Here is a 26,441-nt window from a genome sequence, read left to right on the forward strand (position 1 = left end):
GAAGAGAAGGCCTTCCAAGATGACTTACACATACCTGGATGTGAGGAGTGGGATAGGCTGCATGTTGGCTGGGTGGAACGGCAGAGAAATGAGAAAGCACTTTTCACTGAGCAGCCTTCTGTAAGGCACTAGAAAGAGCAGAAACATCTCCACTAACCCCATCCCAAGAAGCTTACTGTCCAGTAGGGGAAACAAAAATAGAAAAGGCTTTGATAAAAGATGAATAAGTCATAGGGAGCTCTAAGCAGAGGGTACAGCATGTGCAAAGGCCAGGGGCCCCGGGAGGAGCTTACAAATGGGGGGAGCAGCAACAACCCTCCCTGAGAGTTAGAGAGGACCAGAGAGGCAAAGCCCACGGCAAAATATTCATTGCTCATTATGTGCAAATTTTGTGTAAGCCGATATTTTTCAGAATAAAGAGCTAGAGGAGTGGCTGGGTGGCTCAGCCAGTTAAGCATCTGCCTTTGGCTCAGGTCACTATCCCGGGGTCCTGAGATCAAGCCCCACATTGGGCTCCCTGCTCAGTGGGGAGTCTGCTTTTCCCTCTGCCGCTCCCTCCGCTTGTGCCCTCTCTTTTCCTCTCAAATAAGCAAATAAAATATTAAAGAAAAAAAGAATAAAAAGCTAGAGAAAAGAAAGACATCATGGCCTTGTGGGCGGTGGTGATGTAAATATTAAAAACAGCTTCAAAGCCTAGACTTGAGTGGGGCCCCTACCAGTAGGCACTAAGGGCCGAGTTACAGCAAATCTATGACATCAAGATGCTATGTCCTCTCGCCACTCCTCGGGTGGCCTCCTTACCACAAAGCCCCAAGGGGCTGCCGCTCTCCCCAGCCTGCCCACGATCCATCTCTGTAATGGCCTCTGTGCTCAGTAATGCAAGAGGTCCAAGTCGCTCGTTCCAGCACAGGACACACCTCGTTACATTGTTTTCACGCAAGAAATGTCCAAATTAGGACATTTCTAGAGAATTGCTGGGCTGCTTTTTCCTTTCATTTTGGAAGCTTATTTAAGGAATGACCATGGGATGTTTCTGTGATTGGAAGCAAGACGAGTTTGGATTCAAATCCAAACTCTTACGAAGCTGTGTGACTTCAGGCAAATTACTTAGCCTTTCTGGGCATCGACTGACTCTCTTCTGTCACACCCACCGCTGTACGTTGGTTATTAAAACACGAAATGCAGAAATGCTACAGTGTTAGGCATGGAATAAGACTTGGGGATGGCTCATGTTTTTGTCTTCGGGAATGTTTGATTTTTATCTTCATTTCTCTCTTCTATTCCCTTTGATTTTTGTCTTCTCTCTGCCCTCTCATCACCTTCTTTTTCTCCTCTTGCACCTTAACAATTTCCCCCTTGAGGAAACCGGAAACCAATGTGTGAAATTCTCAACTGTAAGATTCGCTTTGCCTCCCAGCGGTGGCGCTTGAGCTGGAAGTTCCTGAGAAAGGACTTGTGTTGTATTTGGTGGGAGGGGGAGCGTACAGATGGAGAAGTCCGCCTTCCATTAATTAAACCTTATATTAAAAGCATCTGTAAGCAAAATACATGGGCACCTCCATCTTTTGATTGGCTGAGCTCTACAGGTAGAAAGTGTTATTAAATCAGGGGCTGATGATGGGATGCTCGGGTGTCTCAGTCAGTTAAGCATCTGCCTTCGGCTCAGGTTATGATCTCAGGGTACTGGGATCTTGCTCGGCGGGGAGCCTGCTTCTCCCTCTGCCTGCTGCTCCCCCTGCTTGTGCTCTCGTTCTCTCTCGCGCGTGGACTAATACATAAATAAATTCTAAATGAAACAAAACAAAAAAAGCCAAAAACTTAAATCAATGACCAGTGATAAGAGAGTTCAGCTCTACTCCATTTTTACAATGGGAAAACACAAAACAGGCATTTTTTTTTTAAAGTTGGCATTATGTTCAGGCAGGTACTAAACATTTCTCAGTGCGTGAAGGTTTTAATACTCATTTTTCAAACATTTTTAATTCGAGCAAGATTGATACAGAGCAAATGGGGTTCCGGGTTGCCCCATTTCATTTTGACCCTTAGAAAGTGAAGAAGGGGAGCACGACGTGTTCTCTACCCGAAGCTGGTTCAGTTAGGCTCCCTCCTGGGACCTGTCTCAGTAGAGAGGACGCCCTTGCAAACCCACCTTGGGCGAGTGGAGACATCACTGGGTCTGGGGAGCTCACCTGAGCAAAATGGGCCCACGCATCTGCCGACTGGGTGGGCCAGAACGGAGCCCTCCCATGGAGCAAGCTATTAATTAATCAGACTCGGTCCCCCTAGTGAACTGGAGAATGGATACAGACAGACAGAGACGAGACAGAGCAATCTGTCTCTGGGGAGAGCTACACTGCATCCTGGCAGCTCTCCTGGAAGGGGCTAGAACGTCCTCACTCCCCATCCTGACGGAAGCCTTGATGGTTCCCCACGCTTCAAGATGGCCCTGGTCTTCCTACATAGCTCCCAGGGCACAAGGCAGAGGCCAACGGACTCACTTAACAGGTTGTCTCCCCAACCCATCACTCTGCATCTTCGCATTCAGATGTCTACATTTCTTTATTCCTTTTTGAGGTAATATATGTATAAGTGCCTTCCCGAATGTATTTGGCTGTCGCAGTAGCAAATCCACTCGAATATCCAGAATGTTCTCCCCCATCTCAAGACATAGGTAACAATTAAGTAATCACACCCGCCAAGGCCTTTTGTCACCATATGTGGTGACATTTACAGGTTCCAGGACTTCCGGGTAGGGGGAGAGTGTTCCAATGGGATGTGATTCCACACCTCCCCCTCTGATTTGCACTGGAGATGTGCCCTCCTATTCTTCAACCTTTGGTAACAGCAAATCCGTCTGCTATCTGGCCCAGCCTTGCTCCCTCCTGACTCCCTCTCTCTGGGACAACCACATCATTTTCTCCAGGATCCTCCTGGGAGCTATCTTTGACCCTTCCAACTCCTTCCCTACCCTGCCACCGCCCCACCCATGCTTTATATGAGTCACACATCTCAGAATCACGAAGTCTCTGAGCAGAAGGGAAACTTCCCATCCAATACTTTTGACTCAGAGACAGGGCAGGGCCCAAGAGAGGTGGTGACTTGCCCATGTCACATGCCGATCTAATGGCAAGGCTGGATGAGAGTCCCAAGCCCCCAGCCCCTCCTAGCCCGGCTGCCCACCCTGGTCAGGGTCCTCCTGAGGACACTGCTCCCCCATCCTTCATCTCCAGCCCTGCTCTCGGCTTCTCTCCACTGGGCACTGCAGAAGCCACATGGGACCCCCTCTTCCAGCCTCCCCACTGGAGGCCAGTCTCCCCAGCATCCCTTCATTGCTTTTACCTGACTTGCACCCTCCCCGCCCCCCCTCCCCGCCCTGTGGAAATAGCTTCAGCATCTCCCTGCGATGCAGACGCCAAGTTCAACGAGTCAGCACGCCTGTACTGAGCATCTAGTATGTGCTAGCTGCTAGGAGGTCGGGAGGCGGGGTCCATGATGAACCAGACCCAGGCCTGGCCTTCGATCGCCGTCTAGGCTGTGCACTGTCGTGGCCCAGCATTCATGTATGGCACCTGCCTTTCCGGCCCCCCACCTCCCCGGGCTCCCACTGCCCCAAGCAGCCCACCTCCACAGCTGGAGTGGGTCAGGGGTTTGTCCCCTGTGTGCAAAATGGCCTGTCCCTTCCTGACCCCTCAATGCATGTGCCCTGTTCCGCCCATGGAGCCTGCCCGGCCCTCCAGTCCAGAGCCCTGAACTTAGCCCCCTTGCCAGTATGGATCCTTCTGCAACCCTCGGTCCTGCTTCCCATCCTGGGTGACAGAAGGAACCCCTGTCAGCTGCCTCATAGGGTGGTTTTCCACCTCCACCCCCACTCCGTTCCACCTGTCTCTTGTGGGTTTCACCTGGCAGGTGGGGGAGGGGGCCCCACGGTGGTCTGCCCAGCCGAGGAACCCCAAAGCTCCTCAGTCTGAAGGCCCTGCTTGGTGCCGCTGTGTCTCGGGGGGGCACAGCTGCGGCTCAACAAGGTCAGGCTGGGTCCCTCTGCCCGGGGCGCTCTGTGCCAGAGCTAAGGACCCCCCGTGGGTGCCTGTCACCCATCCCCAGCCCAGAGACCAGAAGCCTGGGGTCCTCGGGGAATCCCTGTTTGGTCCCCAGTCCGAAGGTCTCCTGCCTGTAGTTCCACTGAGCCCGTCCTTTCTTTTGAGCCCGAGAAACCTGACCAGCCAGACGGCGCAGATTCCCGACATTTTTCTGGGCATTTTACCTAGCTCCGGGGAGTGCGGGCTTTCCAGACCTGTTGCTGTGTCACAGACTACCCCAAAACTCTGTGGCTTGAGACAACAGCCACGCTATTTGCATCTGTGGGTTGAGGATTTAAACGAGGCTCCAGGGGAGGGGGTGGTGGTGGTGGCTGGTCTCCCTCGGGGTGGCGGGGGGAGCATCCGAGTCTCCAGCACCACGCAGGGGGGCTCAGCTGGTTTGGCTCCTGAGTCTGGGGGTGGCCATCAGGCTGAATCCCTCGTTCTCCTTCACGGAGGCAGGGGGCCTCCCCCACCAGAGAGTCAGACTTGTCATCTGGTAACTCAGGGCCCCAAGAACCAAGGGCAGACACCACCGAGCGTCCCTGAGCAGAAGCTGAGAGCTGGTGCAGGGTCTGAAGCAGCCCAGACGCTAGGAGGGACACCGGCAATGTCAGGAGGGGTGACTCCCAGCGGTGTGGGTCCTGGTGGCCACTGGGCGAACAACCTACTCTCCATGTCCTGTCCTTCCTGCGGGAGCCTAACTCCCTCAGATGCAGAGGGGCGGCTCGACCCCTCAGCGCCCCTCCTGCGGGCTGGCTCCCCTGTTCTCTCCAGGGAGGAGCAGGGGGGTGCCACGTGCCGTGGCCCCATGGGAGTGGCCTGTCACGCCACCGCCCCTGGACCCCAAGAGCTTCCCTTTGGATCAGCTGGAGGGAAGTAGAGCCTTTGGGCCACCTTCTTCTTTTACATATGAGAAAACTGAGTCTCGTTTGAGGTTTTAGCTCATGCACTTGCTAAAGGCCACATTAAAAAAAAAAAAAAAAGCAGATGAGGTTTGAGAGCCCAGAACTCTCGTTTTTTATTGAAATATAGGGAACTAGGGGCACCCCGCTGGTTCAGTTGGTGAAATTGTGACTCTTGATCTCAGGGTTGTGAGTTCAAGCCCCTGTTGGGTGAAGAGCTTACGAAAGAAAGGAAGAAAGGAAGGAAGGAAGGAAGGTAGGGAGGGGGAGGGAGGGAGGGAGAGAGGGAGGAAGGAGGGGGGAAAGAAGAAAAGAAGGAAGGAAGGGAGGAAGGAAGAAAAATAGGGAGATAAATTTACTTTTCAGAATTTCCTTCCCTAGCCAACTTTTCCGAGCTGCATCTAATCTGTAAAAAGGAAATATCCATGCTTTCTTCCCCAAACCTCCTTCACCCAGATGCTCACAGCTTTGCTTGGACGTACCTGATTGTTTCTCATGCCTTTTGCTTGAACCCAAGAATGAGTTACATGGAGGCAGCAACCATCTGGGAAGACAACTCACTCCAGATGGGAGAACGCTAGTTCCCTGGAGGACACAATGCCCCCCCAACCTCCCTCTCCCAAGAGACTATTTGGAAACATGTCCATATTTGAAAACTGTGCTCAGAAAAAGGTTTGGGGGCTCTGGGTTCCCATTTTGGCTTGTTTTTTTTTGTTTGTTTGTTTGTTTTTTTGCTTGCATGTTTATTTCATCCAACCTCCTTTTTCCAATCTTATTCTGTCCTTTGCCTCTTTATGTCTTCTATGCTCTGCCCGAAGAAATCACCAAATTCGCCCGTCCTCTCCCTCTACCTTCCACGTGTACAAGTCATTCCTTCCGTCGAACATGCCAGACCACGCTCTCTCCACCTGCTGATACTTTTTGAGAAGCATACAAATGCCACCCCTGCAAGGAGACTTTCTTCATCCGGTTCCCTCCAAGCAAATGGGATCTCCTTCTCCTCCAAGCTCGGAACGCTCAGAGCCCCTTCCGTGTGGCTCCTACAGGGGTCCTCTACAGGGTCACTTGCTTTCCGCACTGTAAGCGCTGGGCTTGTAACGGACCACACTGTACACTTTCTGAGTTACCTGGCACTGTGCCTTGCGTGGGTAAGTATTTGCTAATTGTGTGGAATTTGGCTTTGTGCATATAGAATTACCTTTCTTATCTTCCCAGAAGGTGTATAGGTGAGGCGAGCAAGCCAGAGGTCATCCCCACCTCCAAGAATTTGGAGATAGGACAGTAAGATTTCCCTTGGAGATAGGATTGCCAGACTTAGCAAATGGAAATACAGGATGCCTAGTTAATTAAAATGTCCGAGAAACAATGAACACTTTTTAGAATAAGTATACCCCATGCAATACTTGGGACACACTGAAACCGAACAGTCATTCATTGTTTCTCTGAAATTCGAATGGCTGGGACTCTTGCGCTGTGTCGGGCAACCCTACTTTGAGAGTTCAACCATAAAGAAGAAGGAAGAAAGGGAAAGTCACCTTTGGAAGTCAGAACGGGTCCTTCAGCAAGACTTGATTCCAACTGGAGAATATAGGGAAAGTGTATTTACAGAAACACTTCAGACCTTGTATTGTGACATGCCTTAAGAATGTACCCGTCAGGGAGGTGCGGGGTTGGCCAGAGATCGAAACTGGAGGGCGATCTCATTGTGGAGAGAGACTCACCAGGCCTTTGAGTGGCCACTGGGGTCACTCCAAAGTCCCCATGTTTGCCAGGAAAACTTACTAGACTAATCAGGTGTCCTGTCGCCTCCTGGGACTGAGTGTCCTCATCTGGGACTCGTGTCTATTCAGCCTCTGCAGGGCGACTGTTAAATGTCCTTGGGGTTCTTCTGCACCATTTTCTCTTGTGTCCCCAGGGGACACCCAGTGACAGTAACTTGGGTTTTCTTTCAATTCCCGCACTCTGTTTTGCTGGCTGGCTACCATGGCAAACGGCAGAATCCATTCCTCCAGGGTCTAAGGACAAGAGCGTAGGAAGCAGCCTTTATCAAGTGTTTCCTCGGTCTTACGTAATCCTTGTAACAACTCCATCCCGCTTCAGAGACGCAGAAATCGACCTGGAGAGATGTCGTGACATCTCCTCCCAGATCACACGGCCAGCAAGTGGCACAGCTGGGACTCAAACCCATGGCTTCCTCCCATGCTTATTAACCATCACTGACATCTTGGCAAGCCTCTTTCCTTGCACACACGTACACCCATGCTTTTAGAGAAATAGTTTCAAGTTATATACAGTGTTTGGAAACTTTAAAAAAAAAAACTTTTAAAAATTGTTTAAAATGTTTATTTATTTTTTTAAAGATTTTATTTATTCATTTGAGAGAGAGAGAGAGAGAGAGCCCAAGCAGGGGGAGAGGCAGAAGGAGAGGGAGAAGCTGGCTCCCCACTGAGCAGGGAGCCCAATTCAGGATTCGATCCCAGGACCCCGAGATCATGACTTGAGCCGAAGGTAGATGCTTAACTGAGGCACCCAGGCACCCCAAATCTTTTTAAAAAAATTCAGCAAGGTGTGGGGGACGTCCTTCCATGTATGTGCTCCCAACAGCCATGCCATAGAACCATGCAAAGTAGAGCTTTGAACGTTAACAAATACTTTGGCAACAAAAACAAGCTCAAGAAGATTCCAGATGTGAAATCCAAATGTGAAGGAGCAAGAAATATTCATCCTGGAAAGAAACATCCTCACACCCTCTCACATCCAGGGCCATCAATAAAAGCCTAATAATCCGTTTCAAAGCCACTGGATAGCCACCCGCGTGCAGCAGAACCTTTCCACGTTGTTTGAGGGGAGGGCAGAAGGGATTTGAATTACCATTTAAAAGGCTTTACCCAGGGGCGCCTGGGTGGCTCAGTGGGTTAAGCCGCTGCCTTCGGCTCAGGTCATGATCTCAGGGTCCTGGGATCGAGTCCCGCATCGGGCTCTCTGCTCCGCGGGGAGCCTGCTTCCCTCTCTCTCTCTCTGCCTGCCTCTCTGTCTACTTGTGATCTCTCTCTGTCAAATAAATAAATAAAATCTTAAAAAAAAAAAAAAAAGGCTTTACCCAGGTTACTAGGCTGGATCCTGGATCAAGGGAAGGGTGTGCCTCAAACCAGAGACCCTAAATAGGAGAGAAGAGGAGGGTCTGTAAGGAAGCGCAAGAGGCAGACCCCGGTCAGTTTCTTTCTACACCTGCAGTTTCAGAAGCGGATCACTGTCACGACGGTAAATTAATCTGCTGCCGGAAAAGTGATTATAAATCACGGCCTTCTTGTCATTCCAATATACGCATCTCCAAACCCTTCCCAGGAGAGCTTCTGGCCTGCCCACAGACTTAAACCACCCCAGTGAGTCATGCCAACGGGCCGTTTGGTCAGAGAGCATTTCCATAATTAGAACCTGTGACCGACAAGTCCAGCCACGAGGCTCTATCACAAGGACTTGTCGTGAGCGCTGGTTTCTTAGCAAAAACTGACCTGCTAAAATGTCAGGACTTTGCGTTTTTGCCTTTGGGGTTTTGCCATGCTGTGAGTAACGTGGTCCGCTTCTTCTGATAATAAATAGTTGTAAGGGGGCTTTCCCAAGTCTTGCTTCATCCTCTTAACTGCCCTATGGGGTAGAGGTTCTTACTGTCCCATTTTGTAGTTAAACACACTGAGGCTCAATGGGGTGAAGGACATTGTCTGAGAGGGGCCACGGAGGGAGCGGTGATGCCTCGCCTTGAACCCGAGTCCACTGATGAAGGATACTAGATTTTCTGCCTGCGGGCACAGGGCTGAGCTTCTAGAATATTCTGAAGTAGTTTGGTTTAATCCTCATGATCTCTACAGAACCTCCCCCTCTCCCAACCAAAGTTATTAGGTCTGCACCTCATTCCCTTAGGGTCCCTGGTGCCTGCTTGGCTGACTGGTGCCACTGGACAGCCGGGAGAGATCAGTGACCCAGAAAGGCAAGGAGAAGCTTTTCCAGGCAGGAATGCTTGGTGGTGTCAGATACCAGGTGATAGGGGTGATACGGCTGGTCACGTGCCACACTCCGCCGTGACTTTGTGCCTTTGGTACGTGCTGTTCCCTGTGCCTGGACTGTCCCGTCCTGGCCAGTCCCTACTCCTCCAAGATTCAGCCCAAAATACTGTGGCTTTCTCTGCACTGTGGAAATATCATTGTGTTTAAAATCTAACACAGCGTCATAATTTTAAAAAGCCAATGCAAGGCAACAATTTTTTTAACTTGTTTTTAGTACATGTGAATTTTATACTTCATGTGAATTTTATACCTAATATGTGAATATTACGCCTAACACATGAATTTTATACCTGAGGTAATTTATAGGTTTCTGTATTTGTACCTCCAGTAAATTTTACATATAAAATATGTACATTTGTATATATAGCTGTAAAGTAACAAAATAGTATCATACTGTGTATGGGTTTTATAATTCTCATTTCCACTCACCATAGAATGGATATATTTTATATCAGTAAGTACCGATTTACATAAGATTTTTTTTCAGAATACTTAAAAAGATATAAAACTCATAAATGCTTCTTGCCACAAATAATTAAATAGTACTAAAAGATATAAAGAAGAAAATAAACAACACAGAAAGCCCTCCTTCTAGAGAGAACCATCGTTAACATTTTGGCAAACGTTGCCTGTACGCACAGAAACGCTCAGGCAGTTTCATAAACAGGCTCAAGCTACATATTGTTTTGTAAAACTTTTTTATTTTTTAAAAATATTTTACTTATTTATTTGAGAGCAAGCGAGCAAGAGCTTGACAGAGCACAGGCAGAGGGAGCGGCAGGCAGGGAGAAAGGGAGAAGCAGACTCCCCAGTGAGCAGGGAGCCCAATGTGGGACTCGATCCCAGGACCCTGGGATCATGACCTGAGCTGAAGGTAGATGCTCGACCAACTGAGCCACCCAGGCACCCCTTGAAAACCTTTTTAAACATTCAGCAGGGTCTTGGCGACATCCTTCCATGTTTATACATATAGCACGGGATTAATCGTTTTCATGGCTCCATCATATTTTATTATGAGATTATAATTTTTACATATGAGACCTGAAATGCTAGTGATGACCGTTCATTTTCAGGTTCTCGGGGATTTGCAACAACACCGTGATGAACACCCTTGTAGGCACAGTGTTCTTCCCGGAAGAAGGGGGACAGATGGAAAACTCAGTACGTGCGACTTTGGAGGTCTCCTCTGACTCCAGCAGTGTTTAAAAGGGCACACCACGAGGAGTCTGAAAGTGTAGCCAGTGCGCAGAAGGACCCGGAGTGATTTGTCCTCTTGTTTACTCTCTGTCCTTTTCGTGTTCTTCTACGTGTCTTTCATCAGGTTGACTCGAGTAGGAATGTGTGTTCACATCGTGCACCAGTACGGGCTTTAGAACCACTCAGGCATCAGCCCTGGGGGCCTTCTCCCTCCGGTGCACGCTTGCTGCCATCAGTTGCCATCGCTGACAGAGGGCTGCTCCGTCCTGTCCCTCTGTTGGCAGGGGGTGAGCGTGGAGGGAGGCAAGGGCTCGGGGTCCCCGGGTAGCCCCTCTCAGGGGGCACCCGCACTTAAAGCGGCCGGGGCCTCTCCGGGTTGTGAGCTCAGTGGGTTGTGCTTGTGAGGCAGAAAGCCTGCAGGACACACCAGGGCAAGGAGGCCCTTCCTGCCTGAGCTCATGGGCAGAGCTCCTTGTCCCCCTTGTACCTCCAGGCCGGCAGCCGGTGGCAGAACTCCCCCCCCCCCCCGCAACATCTCCTTTGGCTGCTGCCCGAAGTGACCTGGCCACCAGAGGGAAGCTGGCTGCTTCTGGGCAGCAGCTGTCCCCTCCCCCAGAAAAGCCTAAAAGGACGCAGAGGATGTCTTCAGTACTTCCAAAGAGGTCACTGATTGAGTGGGCTGTTTTGTGTTTGGTTAGTGCTGAGACACTTCCTCTTTCACTCGTGTCTCATTCAGGCGTCCTCCCTCCCCCCTCCCCCTTTTTGGAGACTGAAAAAGGGGAAGGGGAAAGAAAACCGAAAATTTCAGATGTAGCTGCAATGCTGGAGCCCGTCCCTGGGGGGTTGGGGGGCTGCGGGAGGCACAGGGTGGGGGGTGGGATGCCGGCACCCTCCAGAGGTCGCAGAGGCCCCTGGACCTGGCCTTTCTCCCACCCCTCGCGCTGGCTGTAGCTCCCATCCAAGTAACCCTCCGTGCTCCTGTGCTCCAGGAGATCCTTGCAACCCCGGGTTCTCCTTTTTCGGGGGCAGATTTCCTAAAGTAAAAACTCAAGTCGGCTTTGGTTCCCTTCATTGGGTTGACTATTCATTTGCAGGCCAGACAGATACAGGGAACACGAGTGTGTGTGTGTGTGTGTGTGTGTGTGTGTGTGTGTGTGTGTGTACACAGACAGACGCACGTACACGCAGATTGTGGTAGCTTTTGGAAACTGTCTGAGGCACAGAAAGTAACTTGCCTGACAAGACATCAAAGGACTGCAAAGAGGCCACAAGCAGCAAAAGCCTTCGAGACCGCCTCGCAATTTCTACGTGATTGACGATAAGCATCTACTTGCTCCAGTAAGCTGAAGCAGAACTGTAACATTTTATTTGTTCCGGGAAACAGTCACTGAAGTCACAAGTCATAAATAATAGAAGATAGAGAAATCCTCTCTTCACCTAATGGACTCCAAGATCTCTTCCTTAGCTTTTCTGCTAATGGCCTCCCCGGACTTGGCACCACCCGAGCTGCCCCGTGACCGGGAGATGGAGCCTCAGTGCGCAAGCAGGACTTGGTCCAAAAGACCATTTATAAGTTGGTTGTTTGGAACACAGACTGCGTTTTCCCTAAAATCCATGTTTGCCAGGGGTAACTGGGCTCTCAGGTTCCCCTTGCACAGTTCTCTCTCTCTCTCTCTCTCTCTCTCTTTCTCTCTCTCTCTCGCCCTTGGCTGATACCAGCTGTTCTGAGTCCTATCTCTCTTATGGCACCTGGGCGCTGGGTCTTGGGACAGGGCAGGTGGGAGAGATCAAGTCAGCTCTTGCTTTCCGGGTATAGCCCTGTCTCAGCAGAATTTAAATGTAAGTGAATTTTCTTTTCCATCTTCTTACCTCCCAGGAGCATCCAGGTCCCAGTGCCTAAATTGCCCAGATCATAGGACCCTCCCCAATCTGCCTTATCTGCTCTGGGATGCTCTTTGGCTGAGCAACCCTGTGACCCTCAGTTACTTACTGGTTTCCACTTCCTGACCAGTCAGACTTCCATTTTCCCAGAGTAGCTGATATCAGCTGAGGACTAGGGGAAAAGTAAACTGAGCAAGTATGAATTCATACTAGTGGGTAAATGACTGAAACCCTCTTAACGTATTCTCCTGACACTTGAGAATCCCTGTGGGCAGTAAGTTATAAAAGATGAAAACAAAGGGGTTAAGGATTTAGAAACTGCACACTCATGAGTGGGACGCTCACCCTGTTTCCAGAACATTGGCAGACAGTTAGGAAACAATCTTTTTACTTTTTTTCTTTTTTTTTTTTTTTGAAAAAATGTTGGGTCACAGGTTCAGAGACGAGGGAATCTCCCCTCAGTGAATCGGCTGGTTGTCTGCCAGCTCACCCTTGAGAACCCCCAGTGGATAATCTGCTTTCATGTACACAAAACCATCAACCAGCTTTGTGTGCCTCATGATGAAAGCTTAACAGATAGCAACGGATCATCAGATGTTTGTGGAAAGTTCTAACATGAAAGAAAAAGACCCAAACAGAGGAAACAGCAGAACTCAACTTCAAAAGTAACATAGTTCATAGCCATAGAGAGGCAAGAGAAGACATTTTACCCATTAAATGGGGAAAAGGTACAAAATAAACACTCAGAACAAGAAAGAGCGTTTGGCTATTAAAGAATAGGATGTTTGGGGGAAAATGCTCAAAAGAAAAGACTAGATGAAAACTTCAGAAAATAGTACAAAAAGATGGACGGAAAGATATTGAAGATAAGAAGAGCATCCATCCTGAAGTCCCACATCCAGAAAATACGGAAAGAAAGAAATTTTGCAGAATGGAAGGATAAGAGACTCAAGATTGAAGAGCCCACTGAGCGAGCAACAAAATGAATGAGGGAAAAAAGAGCTCAGACCAGGTTACGCCTTTTAAAAAACATACAGGGGCACCTGGCTGGCTCCATCAGAAGAGCATGTGACTCTTGAGCTCAGGATCATGAGTTCAAGCCCCATTTTGGGTGTAGAGATTACTTACATAAATATATTTTTTTTAATGTATAAACATAATTTTTAAAAAAGAAAAAGAAATCAACTGAGAGGTAGAATACATTTTTCTCGGCAGGCTCCACTGTTAAAGAGACAGAAACTGTTGTTCAAGGCCTTCCAATGAAGACGGGACATAGAAAATTCCCAGGCTCTCAGTTTTTCATTTGGAACTTCTGGAGAACTACACCAACAATATAAGAACCAGTCTTAAAAACTTTAACCATCTTTGAGTCATCTTTGTCTTATTAGGAGAAAATTGTCCGTGGGCCTCCTGTACTCTGCACACTTTATAAGTAGAGAAATTGACTGTCTTTGTTCCATACTATTCATCCAAAATGCTTTTATAATAAATAGTTATGGAAAAGAAAAAAATTGTATATACTTAAAAACCATAGAGTTCTTCAGGGCTCTAAGGAAAAAGGGAAGACTCAAGATCTTCCTTTAAAAAAGCAAGTAACATAAGGATTAGAAATCGAAATCATTGAATGTCAGAAAAAAAAAGAAACAAACCCTTGCCAGTGCTGAGGCAAGATGATTTTCAACCTAAAATTCCATACCCGTCCAGCAAACTCTCAGTCAAGTATGAGGGGAGACTAGAAACATTTTTAGATAGGCAAGATTTCAAAATATTTATTTCTATGTAACTTTATTCCGAAAGGATCTAGGGCATGTGCCACTACAACCAGAGGAGAAAACCAAGAAGGAGGAAGACACAGAATTTAAGAGAAAGGATCCAACAGAGCAGAGCACAGTCGCAGTCCCAGGCTGAGAGCTGCAGAGCAGGCCCAGAGAGGGATGGTTCAGATGGGAACAGGGATGGTTCAGACGGGAACAGGGGATGGAGAACTGCAGAAGAATGGCTCCCGGAAAACAAACAAACAACGGATATGCTTAGGCTATGCAGAAAATATTGACAACAGAGATGATGAAGCATTTTTTTAAATAATAAAGAATTAGAGGAGGCCTAAGAAACTTGGTAAATGGATTTTTCGTAATTTAAAAAGAAAACCAATCCAGTAACAGAAGTGAAATGATGATTAACTCCAGGTGAAAATAAAGAGTTCTACAAGAAAGAGAGCATGGGGCCCCTGGGTGGCTTAGTCCATTAAGCATCTGACACTTGATTTTGGCTCAGGTCAGGATTTTAGGGTCATGGGATCAATCCCCGCATCGGGCTCTGCACTCGGCACAGAGTCTGCTCATCTCTCTCCCTCCGCTCCTTCCCTCCATCCCCCAATAAATAAATAAAATATTTTTAAAAAGAAAAGGAGGGGGCGCCTGGGTGGCTCAGTGGGTTAAAGCCTCTTCCTTCAGCTCAGGTCATGATCCCAGGATCCTGGGATCGAGCCCCGCATTGGGCTCTCTGCTCAGTGGGGAGCCTGTTTCCTCCTCTCTCTCTGCCTGCTTCTCTGTCTACCTGTGATCTCTGTCAAATAAATAAATAAAATCTTTTTAAAAAATAAATAGGGGCGCCTGGGTGGCTCAGTGGGTTAAAGCCTCTGCCTTCGGCTCAGGTCATGATCCTGGCGTCCTGGGATCCAGCCCCGCATCGGGCTCTCTGCTCAGCAGGGAGCCTGCTTCCTCCTGTCTCTCTACCTGCCTCTCTGCCTACTTGTGATCTCTGTCTGTCAAATAAATAAATAAAATCTTTAAAAAAAAAAAATAAATAAATAAATAAATAAATAAAAAAGAAAAGGAAGAAAGCAAGGTCATAGTACACTGCTGGGCTCTGCAGCAAACAATGAGTAATTATCATAATAGAAGCGCTGACTACAGAGTCAGTCCAAAGTCCTGATACAACTACATGGGTGGGGAACAGGAGATGGGCAGTTTGAGGATACAAGGGAGAGTTCGGTCCCCATATATCAAGGCAGCAAATCAATAGATACTACCACCTTAAACCAACAGAGCAAGAAATCTCATTATCTACATCCCGTTCAGAAATGGACAAAAATACTAGGGAGAACATCTGAGAGCCTCTTGGAAGTTGGTCTGTGGGGTGAAGCTGTTACTTTTCATGACAACCCTTTCAGTATGATTTGGCTTCTAAAAATGTACTTGGAATATTTTCATATATTTAGTAATTTTTAAAGAAAGTCCAAGAACTAGGAAAATGAACGACAGATTGGTTGCTAATCTGAATGGATCTCTAGTGGAATCTCAGTGAGTAAAATTCAGAAGCTGTAGGGAAGTGGTTGGGGGGGCAGGGTAAAGAGGTACAATTATCTCAGGAGTTCATACTGGTATGTTTTAATTGTACTGTGGTTATTTACGAACGTGTACTTGGTTTTGGAAAATATATGTTAAGGTATTTAGGAGTAATGAGACATTATGTTCAACTTACAAATGGTTCAGAGAAAAATTATATATAAATGTACTTTACATATATATATTCTTTTTATTCTAAAAATAAAGCTTAACAAACATGGAGTACTCAATTTTTTAAACAATAAGCATTAAATACATTGACACTGTACAGAAATAATGTATCCTTCTAAAACTTAGGGGCAACCATAAAGTGAATTTAGTTTAAATGAAAAAACAAAAAACTCTAGTTAATGAATACAGGAGTTGAATGAGAAGCTAATGAATAACTTTTATGTTCCAGATACCTTGAATGAAAGTCTTTGCCCTTCAGCACCTCACAGTTTAGGGAGCCACTGAGGAAGTAAGTTATGATCATTGCAGTAAGGACAAACCTAGCAGTATGCACAAGGTAGTGATCATTGCAGAGGGGGGAATTTTGTGTTGCAGGAGGTGGGGTTAGGGAGAGCTCTACGGAAGAGTTAAACACTGAGCTCAACGAAGCTTCTCGGGCGTCAGAAGGCCACTGGATCAAAAAGTTAAAAAGTCCAAAGTAACTCATTTGATCCCTAAAAACCACGGGAGGTTTGTGCTACTTTTATCTCCGTTGTACAAACCAGGAAGAGATGCATAAGGCTAAAAAAATGGATGCTGGCCACATGCTAATGAACAACGGGGTTCCAAGGTTCAAGCCCAGACCATCATCTTAGCCCACCCCCCACCCCCACCCCCTCCCCCGCGCTACACTGACTCTTGGGATGTCTGGAGACAGGCATTCAGTCAAAAGACACAACGTCCCAGAAAGCGAAGAAGCATCTCAGACACAGCAAGGCTGATGCATTGATGTTCTCGGTTTAAATTTGGGGACCAGGCATGATATGGATGCATTTCACTTAAGACTGGGTTCAGGTAAGGGTGGAAACGGGCACTGTGGTCAAAGAATGACTTTGGACATCTCAAGATCCACGGGGAGTAAACAAACTAGAGACTGAGGTGATCACCATTTGAAAAGACGAAACATTTATTATGTTACAGTCCTCTAAGGAGAGATAACATGGGGTTGAGGGGGGAGAAGGTAACCATCAGACGGGGCTGAAGTCAAGAAAACACGTTGTCTGTCCTTCCTGGGGAGTGAGAAGGACCACTAGGGTGAAGAAAATCAGAGAATGGTAAAATGGCCTGAGCTTCAAAAGCATAGAGGCTGCTTGGTCATAGTAGGACAACGGCTTGGAAATGAAAACTGGGGCTCGGGAGTATTTTTGAGTGACCGTTGGGAGGGAAGAAGTGAGGTTCAGGGAAGTTGAGTGTCCCTTAAGGTGAGGTCTTGGGAAGAGAACTTTTGGGGAAAGGGGGAGGTGGGAAGGAACAGGCTTACGCTGGACTCGGGTTTTGGGGGGGTTCTTTTGTAGGAAGCTGCAGAGTCCAACGGAGTCTGGAGAGCATGGGGCAAGAATGACCTGTGCTGGGAAGAAAAGAGGGCATGAGGGGTGGGTGGGCTTGTATGGCGGGCTTCTGGAGGCCCACGCCCTGCAGGGAGAGGGGATGGCGATCAGGTCGGGATCTGTTCTTGGCAGTACGAGGTGGCCTGACCCAGCCTGGCCCACTACTACGCCCTAACGTCTGCTGGGCACCGGGATGTAGAGCCGTGGCTGGGGGGTGTGGGGGGATGGGGGGTGTCCTCTGCTTTCAGATACAACTTCCCAGTGCTCAGGGGTCACAGCTGGCTCCTCTCACCTTCCACGGGAGAACCGAGAGGCCCAGAGAGGGTAACCGGCCTAGCCAAGGCCACACAGCTAGTCCAATCTAACGCCCGCCCGCGCCTGTCCTACGTCTCTCCTCCGCTCCCGCACACGCATTTCGGCTTCTCAGCACCAGGGAGGCAGAGGGGCGCGCCCCCCGGTGCAGAGAAACCCCGCGGGCGTCTCCAGGCTGGGCCCCTGCCTCCACGCCGCCCGCCTCCGCGCGCTCCACCTGCGCTTCGCGGTCGCGGCCGCTGCAGGCCGCTGCAGGCGCCGCCGCCGGGGAAGGGAAAGTCCGAGCGGTGACGGCACCGGGGCGCGCGCCCGGGCCGTACGTCAGGCTGCGGCCGCGGCTGACTTATTTTGGAGCCGCCTGGTGACATGAGTCACGTCGAGGGCGCTCCTCAAACCCGCGGCCCCCCGCGCACCTTCGCAAAACAGGCCAACCCGCGAGGCCGGCGCGGCGCGGGGGGCGGAAGGGCACCGTGGGGACTGACTTCGACGCCTCGCTCCCCGCTCACGGAGATCAGGACCCCGACGGCGGCTCCACCTTTCGGGACCCGAGCCTGCCGTAGAGCTGCGCACGGTGGGGCTTGGCTCGCGACGCGGGGGCGTGGCTCGCGCGAAGGGGCGTGGCTCGCGCGAAGGGGCGGGGCGGGGCGCGACGGAACGACGAAGCGTGGCGTTGCGCCGGCGCGGGGCGGGGGCAGGGCGCGCGGTGTGGCGCAGGGCGCGACGTGCGGGCGCGCAGGGCAGCCGTAGGAGGCAGGTGGTGTCCAGTGTCGGCGGGGTGAGGGCAGTGTTGTGGAGCCGTCAGATCCGGGCCGTGGCCTCCCGGGTTGGGGGCTTGGTTGTGGAGGATGGGGACCGTCGCGGTCGGTGCGGAGGGATGAGGATTTGGGCGGGGCCGCCGCGGCGGAAGCGGGGGAGGACAGAGGGGGACGGGGGCGTCTCCGGGGAGCAAGGCCCTTTGAGGAGGCTTCCTCCGGGCGGAAAGACGAAGCGAGACTCCCCGGGGGATCCCCACTCCACCCCAACCAGGGACCGGGTCGCGGTTGCACGGGCCCCAGGCCAAGGTGCGGGTTGCTATAGCAACCAGCGGGGGCGGCCAACTTGTCGAGGTTTGCCCAGGATGTGCTGGTTTTAGCACTGCAGGCCTCCAGCCCACATAAGCGATCCTCTCCTGCCTCCCGCGGTTCCACCCAGGGTGGCCAACCTTTCACGCTGCTTTTGTAATATTAGGGCGAAGGCACCCCGCACAGCACTTCCCCGACCAGGCCTAGGCATGCCCGTCCTTGTAGGGCAAAATCTTCGATGGGAGCCTACCTCCTTAAAGGTAGGTGGCCTGCAGGAGGGCACATTTGGTTGCTATTTTGTCCTGTAGGAGAAGTGAACGGTCAGCCCGGTTGGGGAGCCGTGAGAACGATTTTATGCACGTATCTGAGCTCTGACAGTAGTGACCTCGGTTTGGGAATTTCGCCCTGCCTCTGGAACCCCAGGATTCTGATGTTCAACCAGAACGAAGAGATTACATTAGCTTCAGTTTTCCCATCAATTGGCAATCTTAAACTGGAAAAAAAAATCCAGAGAATTAGGAAATATGATAGATTCCAGAGATGAAGTCCACAATTTTTTTTTTTTCCCTTTTCGAACTCAAAAAGCCTCGTGGTGGAACAGCTGTTTGACGCATTCAGAAGGAAGGAGGCCAACCCTACAGAGGAACACGATGTGAATGGAAGAAACCTGACATTGTGAGTCTGGCTTTTGGTTAGTCACCTGATGTCCTCCCCAGGGTGACATGACTTTGAGGCAATAAACTTCAGTGGCCGAGGTCTATTACCATCCTGCAGTTAAATTACAGAAATGGCAGGACTTACATCAGTTCTCTTTTTGTGTGGTTTGGAACATCTTTGAGTCACCTTGGAAAAGATGAGTATTTTTCATGCGGCCTTAATGAGTCAATTCATAATATTGTTACCCCAGGGACAGAAGGAAATAGGAAATCAGGTCATCCTCTTCATTCTCTTAATGGTTTTTGTAACGGGAGCAGGTTCCGTAAGAGAAGGAGGAATGAACTTCGTGATTTTTCTTTTCACCTTTTCAGCTACCCTCCCCAAGAAATGGATTGGAAATGGGGAAGAAAACCGGTTGTTTGGTGTGAATAATAGTAAAAAAAAAAAAAAAAAAAAAAGGCAGAAATGAGAGATGTACGTGGAGGATAGGCAGATTCAAGTCACCGGAGTGGATATGCATTGTCTATTTGATTGCTTGTGTTTTCTTGGTAGATGCAGACAGTACAGCACTCTGAACAGACTCTGAAAACAGCTCTCATCTCAAAGAACCCGACGCTCGTGTCACAGTATGAGAAGTTAGATGCTGGCGAACGGCGTCTGCTGAACAAAGCCTTCAAGCCAGACAATGATCTCTTTGGACCCATTACCTTGCATTCAGAATCAGACTGGATCATCTCCCATCCTGAGGCTCCCCAAGACTTCGAAGAGTTTTTCAGTGATCCTTCTAGAAAGGCACCGTCTCCAGAGAATCGCAGTATTTATATACAGTGCATTGGTATACATTGTATGCGTGCTGGATTCGGGTTGGTTTGCAATGGGCCTGTTGCCAGGGATAGCCTGGGCTGCTGAGCTCATTCAAGTGGGCAGTTTTATGATCATTTTTTGACATTCATTACAGTGGTGGAACTTTTGTACCCAAATCACCTTAAAAAGGGAGATTTTGTTTCTTTGTAATTTGTGTTCACATCAACGAGTGATAAAGGTTTATTGAAAATCTAGAGTTAGTTTGCTTTCTAACTTCAAATTTCTAATTATAGACTGAGAGACTGAATGTTTAATCATCCTAAAGTCTGTCTTGCATTTTTTCTGTCTTCTAGGGTCTCTGGGAAACACCAGAATTATCAGTGAAGAATATATTAAGTGGCTCAAGGGATACTGTGAAGCATTTTTCTATGGCTTGACAGTAAAGCTCCTAGAACCAGTTCCTGTCTCCGTAACAAGATGTTCCTTTAGAGTCAATGATAACACACAAAACCTACAAATTCATGCAGGTGAATTAAACAACTTTACAATTTGAATTGAGGAAAGTATGGCTATCTATCTATCTATCTATCTCACATGGACTTTTCTTTTTTTCAAATAGGGCACATCCTGAAGTTCTTAAAAAAGAAGAAACCTAGAGATGCCTTCTGTATTGTGGGAATAACAATGGTTGATCTTTACCCACGAGACTCCTGGAATTTTGTCTTTGGACAGGCTTCTTTGACAGATGGTATTCCTTTTTGACATTGTTGGTAGAAGTTTCTTCACCTTGAGAGTATATGAACCTGTTGATAAAGGGAAGAAAGTCCAACCAATTATCGTTTTAGTACTTCGGACCATGTTATTTCTGGTATATGATGCTACGCTCAGGAAGTAGTATGCTGTGGTTGGATTCTGATGATCGATGAGCCATGCACTACCTACATGATCCTGAGGCCAATGATACCTATTTTATTTTTTATTTTTTTAAAGATTTTATTTATTTATTTGTCAGAGAGAGAGAGTGCACAAGCAGGCAGAGTGGCAGGCAGAGGCAGAGAGAGAAGCAGGCTCCCCGCCAAGCAACGAGCCTGATGTGGGACTCAATCCCAGGACCCTGGGATCATGACCTGAGCCAAAGGCAGCGGCTTAACTGACTGAGCCACCCAGGCATCCCAATGATACCTATTTTAGAGAGTCTTTTTGAGATAGTTTACCTGTGCTGATACATAAAAAGTGTATTTGTATGCCTAGCATCCATATAGACATTCCACACAACAGATGGTAAATGTCAGTAACTCAGGAACGAGGTGAATCAAACATGTTAAGGATGTTTGTACTATCATTAACATAAGTGAAAATCCTGCTGTTTTCCAGTTCTTTTTGTAGATCTCTTGCATAGCTAGAGTGACCACAGGCTGATTGATAAGTGTGCAACTTTCTTATTTTGTGGCTCATGACATTATCTTACTTCTGTAAAGTCAACTTCAGTTTTCGATTTGAGATACAGTAAACTTGACTCACTGGGAATTCTGCCCTGTAATACTGAGGGTAGAAAAGGATCTGGAAGTAAATCCCATTTTTGCCTTATTATATTTTTTTCTTTTTGCCTTCTCTCCACCCGTCCGTTTGTGCTGTACTTTCTGTACCCTTGTCCGCTAGGATCTGACAGGTTTGAAGGGGAGTCCAGTGCACTGAGGGGAGTGGTGGTCCATTAGCGCTCTGGGGGCTGGGAGTAGGTACCCAGGACTGTGCTTTCAGAGTACCAGTTAGACTGTTCAGGTGTCATATCAGCCTTAGGGCTTGTTGGGGGGAGCCCTTTCCTTAACAAGTGTTTTTTTTTTTCTATTCGGCATCTCCCTTTCTGACACATTCATTAGAAGTGGGAGCCCAGGGCACCGCAGTGTCTCTTCTTCCCCCTGCTCCTTCATTGGTGACTTCTCCATTTACATTCCTAGAGTGTCTCCAACCCCCTCTTGGAGACTCTGGCCACTGCTGTCTTTCTGATTTTTTAGAGCTATCTTTCTATCAGAAATAAACTTTTTTTTTTAAAAGAAGATTTTTTTATTAGGAAGAACACAAGCTGGGGGTAGAGGGAGAGAGAGAGACACAGACTTCCCACTCAGCAGGGAGCTCCACATGGGGGCTGGGGAGTCTGGGGCTCCATCCCAGGACCCTTAGATGACCTGAACCCAGGGCTTAGATGCTTGACCGACTGAGCCACCTAGGCACCCCTATCAGAAATAAACTTTTATGAGCTGAATTTTCCCTCCCCTTTTATAATTAACCTGACAGTGATGGAAACATAGAAAAAAAGGTTAAAAAAATTTACCTAGACATTGCTAGCTAATTTATCTTAGGCGTTTGAGGCGGTCAGGAGACATTCTCCTAAAATGTTTCTACTTTAAGGTTCCCCCCTCCTGTTTTAGTAAGTTTATTTCTTTCTTTTTTTTAAAAGATTTTATTTATTTATTTGACAGATCACAAGTAGGCAGAGAGAGAGGAGGAAACAGGCTCCCCACTGAGCAGAGAGCCCGATGCAGGGGCTCTATCCCAGGACCCTGAGATCATGACCCGAGCTAAAGGCAGAGGCTTAACCCACTGAGCTACCCAGTTGCCCCTTTTAGTAAGTTATATAGTGCATGGCCTGAGAGAAGGTGTAAGCTAGCAGCGCTGATCTGCTGGGCAGTGTGATAGCATCTTACTATAACTGACTATACTCCAAGTTTACAAAGATGGGAGTTTTAAAATGGAGAAGTACTTAATTACTAAAGAAAATAATCTTACATCCATAGGTTTATTAGAAGGAGAAAATGTTCTTGCTAAAAGTAGTGTAGTGAAATATGCCCACACTTGGTTGGCTAGAGGATAGAGGAGGTCAGCTGTGACATGAGGAGACTTGGGTTTTCCTTAACTTTCAGAATGTTCTCTCTCTCCCTCTAAATATCAAATTATCAGGCGACACTTGGAAGGGTGGGATGAGGAGCATTCTCTTTGGATCAAGTTGGATTGGACAAACTTACTATGAATTCATGTCTTTAACAACAACAAAAAAAGCCTTACTTTTTTTAAAAAAATGACTTATTTTAAATCACAACGGAAAGAGGCATAAATAAAAGTGATAACGTAAACAAGTCACCTTATAAAACCATGCCCTTTAGAATGCGTTGTGCAGCAAACCCTGTTCTCGATGTGCGCAGAAGCTTCAGTGTGACAGGAAGTCATTACAAGAATGTTTATTCTGGTCACCCGACGGTAGCCACATAGAGTCACGCTCTGAGTGAGAAGGGGGAGGTAGGAGGTTCGGTGCGAGGGCATGGTCTTCAACATGGTCTCCACGCCTCGGGGCAGTGCGGGAACCCTTGCTGACCCGTAGGACCTAGAGATCTGGTTGTTGTGTTCCTAAAGAGTAAAGTCATGGCTGCGTGGTGTGTGTGTCACCGTTTTTCCTTGCTCCTCTTGGAGTCCTTGACTTGGACTACTCCTTGAGAAAAAGACTAATCTTCTGGGGGAAAAATTCTGGAACTTTGCACTTCTCAAGAATTTGAGTCTTACAGGGCAGGGCAGTGTGGCTAGCAGAAGAGCCAGGTAGGGAAAATCTGGGGCAAAAGTCCTCCTTTGTCTTGGCAAACTATAAGCACATTAGACTGTAAACGCAGTAGCACAGACTCGTACCCAGGGACTAGATGCCCAAATGGGCTCTCTTTGTTGGTTTTTCGTCCAGGAATCTTACTCCCATTCTGTTGTTGCTTGTCCTTCTAGGTGTGGGGATATTCAGCTTTGCCAGGTACGGCAGTGATTTTTATAGCTCACACTATGAAGGCAAAGTGAACAAGCTACAGAGAGTATCTTCAAGTGACTATTCCATTTTTGATAACTATTATGTCCCTGAAGTGACCAGTATTTTGCTGCTTCGTTCCTGTAAGGTGAGTCATTTAAAAAAAAAAAAAAAAAATCCAACAGTATTTTTTAAAAAGCTCTTAATTGTCTAAATTGTGTAGAACCGGTCCTTCAGGTCCTAATTATAAATGAGTTTGTATCAATTTGTATACTTTTGGTGGATATTGTTTGAAGTCATCAATAAAACAGAATTAAAATGGATCCCTTAATACTGAGATTTACAGCATCCTTGCTGGCTTTTTGTCCTGTTAGTGACGCGCAGCCTTGGCTGTCTGCACATCCTCACCGCTAGTTTCATTGCGGAATTCTGCTATGAGTAAGGTAACTGACTCTTTGAGGCTGTGGTGGCCACCAAGTCAAGCTGTTCTTGGAGGCCGCTGCTCTCAGGCATCGTGAGAACGGCTTCCTTTTGGCCCAAAGCTACCTTCTCCGGCGGTTAGACAGCTCCTGACCCAAGCCCTGCTCTTCGGAAAGCCCGCCTCCTGATTCCCTCCCCTGCCATCTCTGTAGCCAGAAACATGGGCTTTTCCTGCAGCTGGGAAGTTGTGCTTAGACACTGAGAGCTCTAGTGTTTTCAGAGTGTGTGCCTCCTGTCAGCTTCCCCTGGCGTGCCAGCGGACATGCAGATTGAGCGCCCTTCCTCCCTAAACTGCTGACTCAGCATCGGTGGGGACAGGGTCCCAGAATCTGATTGGGTAGCAAGCATCCCACTGATCTAGCGCAGCGGCTGTAACCCAGGGGTGAGTTTTCCCACCCGGGGACTTCTGGTGGTGTCTAGAGACATTTCCGGTTGTTGCAGTTGGACAGTGGGGGTTACTGGTGTCTAGTGGGTAGAGGCTGGGGGCGGAGCTAAGCATCCTATAATGCATGGGACAGCTGCGTCCTTACCCCGTCCCCACTGCGCTTATGCAAAGAATGATCCCACCCAACACATCAGCTGTATCAAGGCTGAGAAACCCTGCTCCGGGGGAAGTAATGAAGTGTAGGGAGGAATGCGGTAAGACACTTAGGGAAATGAAGGATTAAGTCTTTGGGCCGATTGAAGTTTTGGTGAGGACAGTAAGGGAGTTGATCCCTATAAATCCGCTTCTTTGAAAAGCAAGGGGAGGAAGGCAGGTGTAACTCTGTGCTGACGGTGGGCTACCAGGCCTTGCTCTGCGTGTCTTGCAGACTTTAACCCATGAGATTGGACACATATTTGGACTCCGACACTGCCAGTGGCTTGCATGCCTCATGCAAGGCTCCAACCACTTGGAGGAAGCGGACCGGCGCCCCCTCAACCTTTGCCCCATCTGTTTACGCAAGCTGCAGTGTGCTGTGGGCTTCAACATCATAGACAGATACCAGGTAAATGAGGGGAAGAAAAGGAAGGAGGGAAGTGGTTATCTAACTAGCAAACTGCCATTTTCTATTAGGCTCTTCTGTGGAGCTATAATTTATCAGAGGAAATTAGTGCAAAGATAAGCAGGAAGCTGTGGTTTAAAAAAAAGAAAAACACACAAAGAAATCTCCTCTTAAAACTGCCTTGCCTCTGAGCGCCTTGCTCTTGCGGCTCAGTGAGAAACCGTGGGAGAGGTATCTAGTCCCCTTCGCTGAGTGCCAGAGAACTTGACTTGGGAGAACAGGCTGAATGCTGATGTGCGTGGCAGAGTTCTTTTTTTTTAAACCATAAGTATGTGTGGAGATGCTTTATCTTCCCACGTATGAGACGGGTATGCTGTTCACGCACAGGAAAGGATGAGTTTCTTGAAGGAGGAAGAGGGAGAGTACGTAATCTCGGTATGTGTGTACATGTCCGTGCATCCACGCGAACCCACAAATGCGTCTGTACCCATCACATACCTCCTCGTGGGTATGACTGCTCACGCAGCGATCTTTACGTACGTGTGTCTGCCTATACCTTTGTGCACACTCACACGGGGAGCACTTGCACATCAGCTCGAAAGCACTTGCCCCGTGCCCTGTGGAACATTCGACACCTTGAGAAAAGCATAATCCTCCCATCCAGAAAAACCTGTGAGGATGTGTGTTTCTCTTTTGTCTTTTTTCCTGTGCACACTTCTGACTGCCATCTGTAGTCGTAGTTTGTGTATTTTTGGCAACTGCTCCTTCACCCGGTGTGTGTTCCACACTCACAAACGTTTTTATCAGACGGAACATCTTACCGGGCTAATAGGAGCCACTGATTGAGATAATGTGATTTAGAGGCCAGTGTGTTTCTCCCGCCTCAAACTATTTTGCCCTGATTTGTGAACGTGTGGATCTGGATTTTGTTTCTCAAGGCGCTGGTGAGGTGGATTGACGATGAGTCCGCTGACAGCCCTGGAGTCAGCAGGGAGCACAGTCGGGAGGATATCGTGAATTTACCAAAACCTGTGGAAGCCTTTAAGGAATGGAAGGAGTGGATAATAAGATGCCTTGCTGTTGTCCAAAAATAAGGACCTTCACCTAGAAGTAATTCCCGTAAACACTTGCGCATTATGCTTTCCCTTGGATGCCGTACTTCCTTAGAACAAACTGCTTACTGATTTTGCCCTGTGTCAAGTAACAGAATGGAACCTTCTTTAAAGCATCTGAACTTTGAAATGAGGCTTAACTTGGAATGCTGCCAACTATAAACCCTCCCTCTTCCATCTTAGCCTGGTTGTGGTAGTGAGCTCATCATTTCCATCCTTGAAATACGTTTATATCTCACAAGGGAGCTA

At 48.2% G+C, this 26,441-nt stretch overlaps 1 protein-coding gene across 8 annotated transcripts; it reads left to right on the forward strand.

Annotated features, from left to right (window-relative positions):
- Positions 1–16,358: 16,358 nt before the first annotated feature.
- Positions 16,359–26,374, forward strand: AMZ2 (archaelysin family metallopeptidase 2). Of its 8 annotated transcripts, none has more exons than XM_045984998.1 (9): positions 17,695–17,888; positions 18,545–18,638; positions 18,964–19,053; positions 19,588–19,870; positions 20,193–20,366; positions 20,459–20,587; positions 23,599–23,762; positions 24,907–25,083; positions 26,019–26,374. In XM_045984998.1, exons 4-9 carry the CDS (start codon positions 19,588–19,590, stop codon positions 26,172–26,174), a joined length of 1,083 nt encoding a protein of 360 aa, XP_045840954.1. In that variant the 5' UTR covers positions 17,695–17,888; positions 18,545–18,638; positions 18,964–19,053; the 3' UTR covers positions 26,175–26,374. The 8 variants fall into 8 exon arrangements, with proteins under 8 accessions (XP_045840959.1, XP_045840954.1, XP_045840958.1 ...); XM_045984997.1 differs by lacking the exon at positions 17,695–17,888 and adding an exon at positions 17,989–18,092; XM_045985000.1 differs by lacking the exon at positions 17,695–17,888 and adding an exon at positions 18,109–18,140.
- Positions 26,375–26,441: the final 67 nt, after the last annotated feature.

This window comes from Meles meles, chromosome 18 (assembly GCF_922984935.1).
Source record: "Meles meles chromosome 18, mMelMel3.1 paternal haplotype, whole genome shotgun sequence".
Classification (NCBI taxonomy): Eukaryota; Metazoa; Chordata; class Mammalia; order Carnivora; family Mustelidae; genus Meles; species Meles meles.

What these genes read in the sequence shown, in the direction of transcription:
- AMZ2 (XM_045985003.1), top strand. Translation starts at nt 19,588, where the DNA reads ATGCAGACAGTACAGCACTCTGAACAGACTCTGAAAACAGCTCTCATC. An exon ending in TATTTATATACAGTGCATTG is followed by an intron (nt 19,871 to 20,192) that starts GTATACATTGTA and finishes TCTGTCTTCTAG; the next exon opens with GGTCTCTGGGAAACACCAGA. An exon ending in ACATCATAGACAGATACCAG is followed by an intron (nt 25,084 to 26,018) that starts GTAAATGAGGGG and finishes TTGTTTCTCAAG; the next exon opens with GCGCTGGTGAGGTGGATTGA.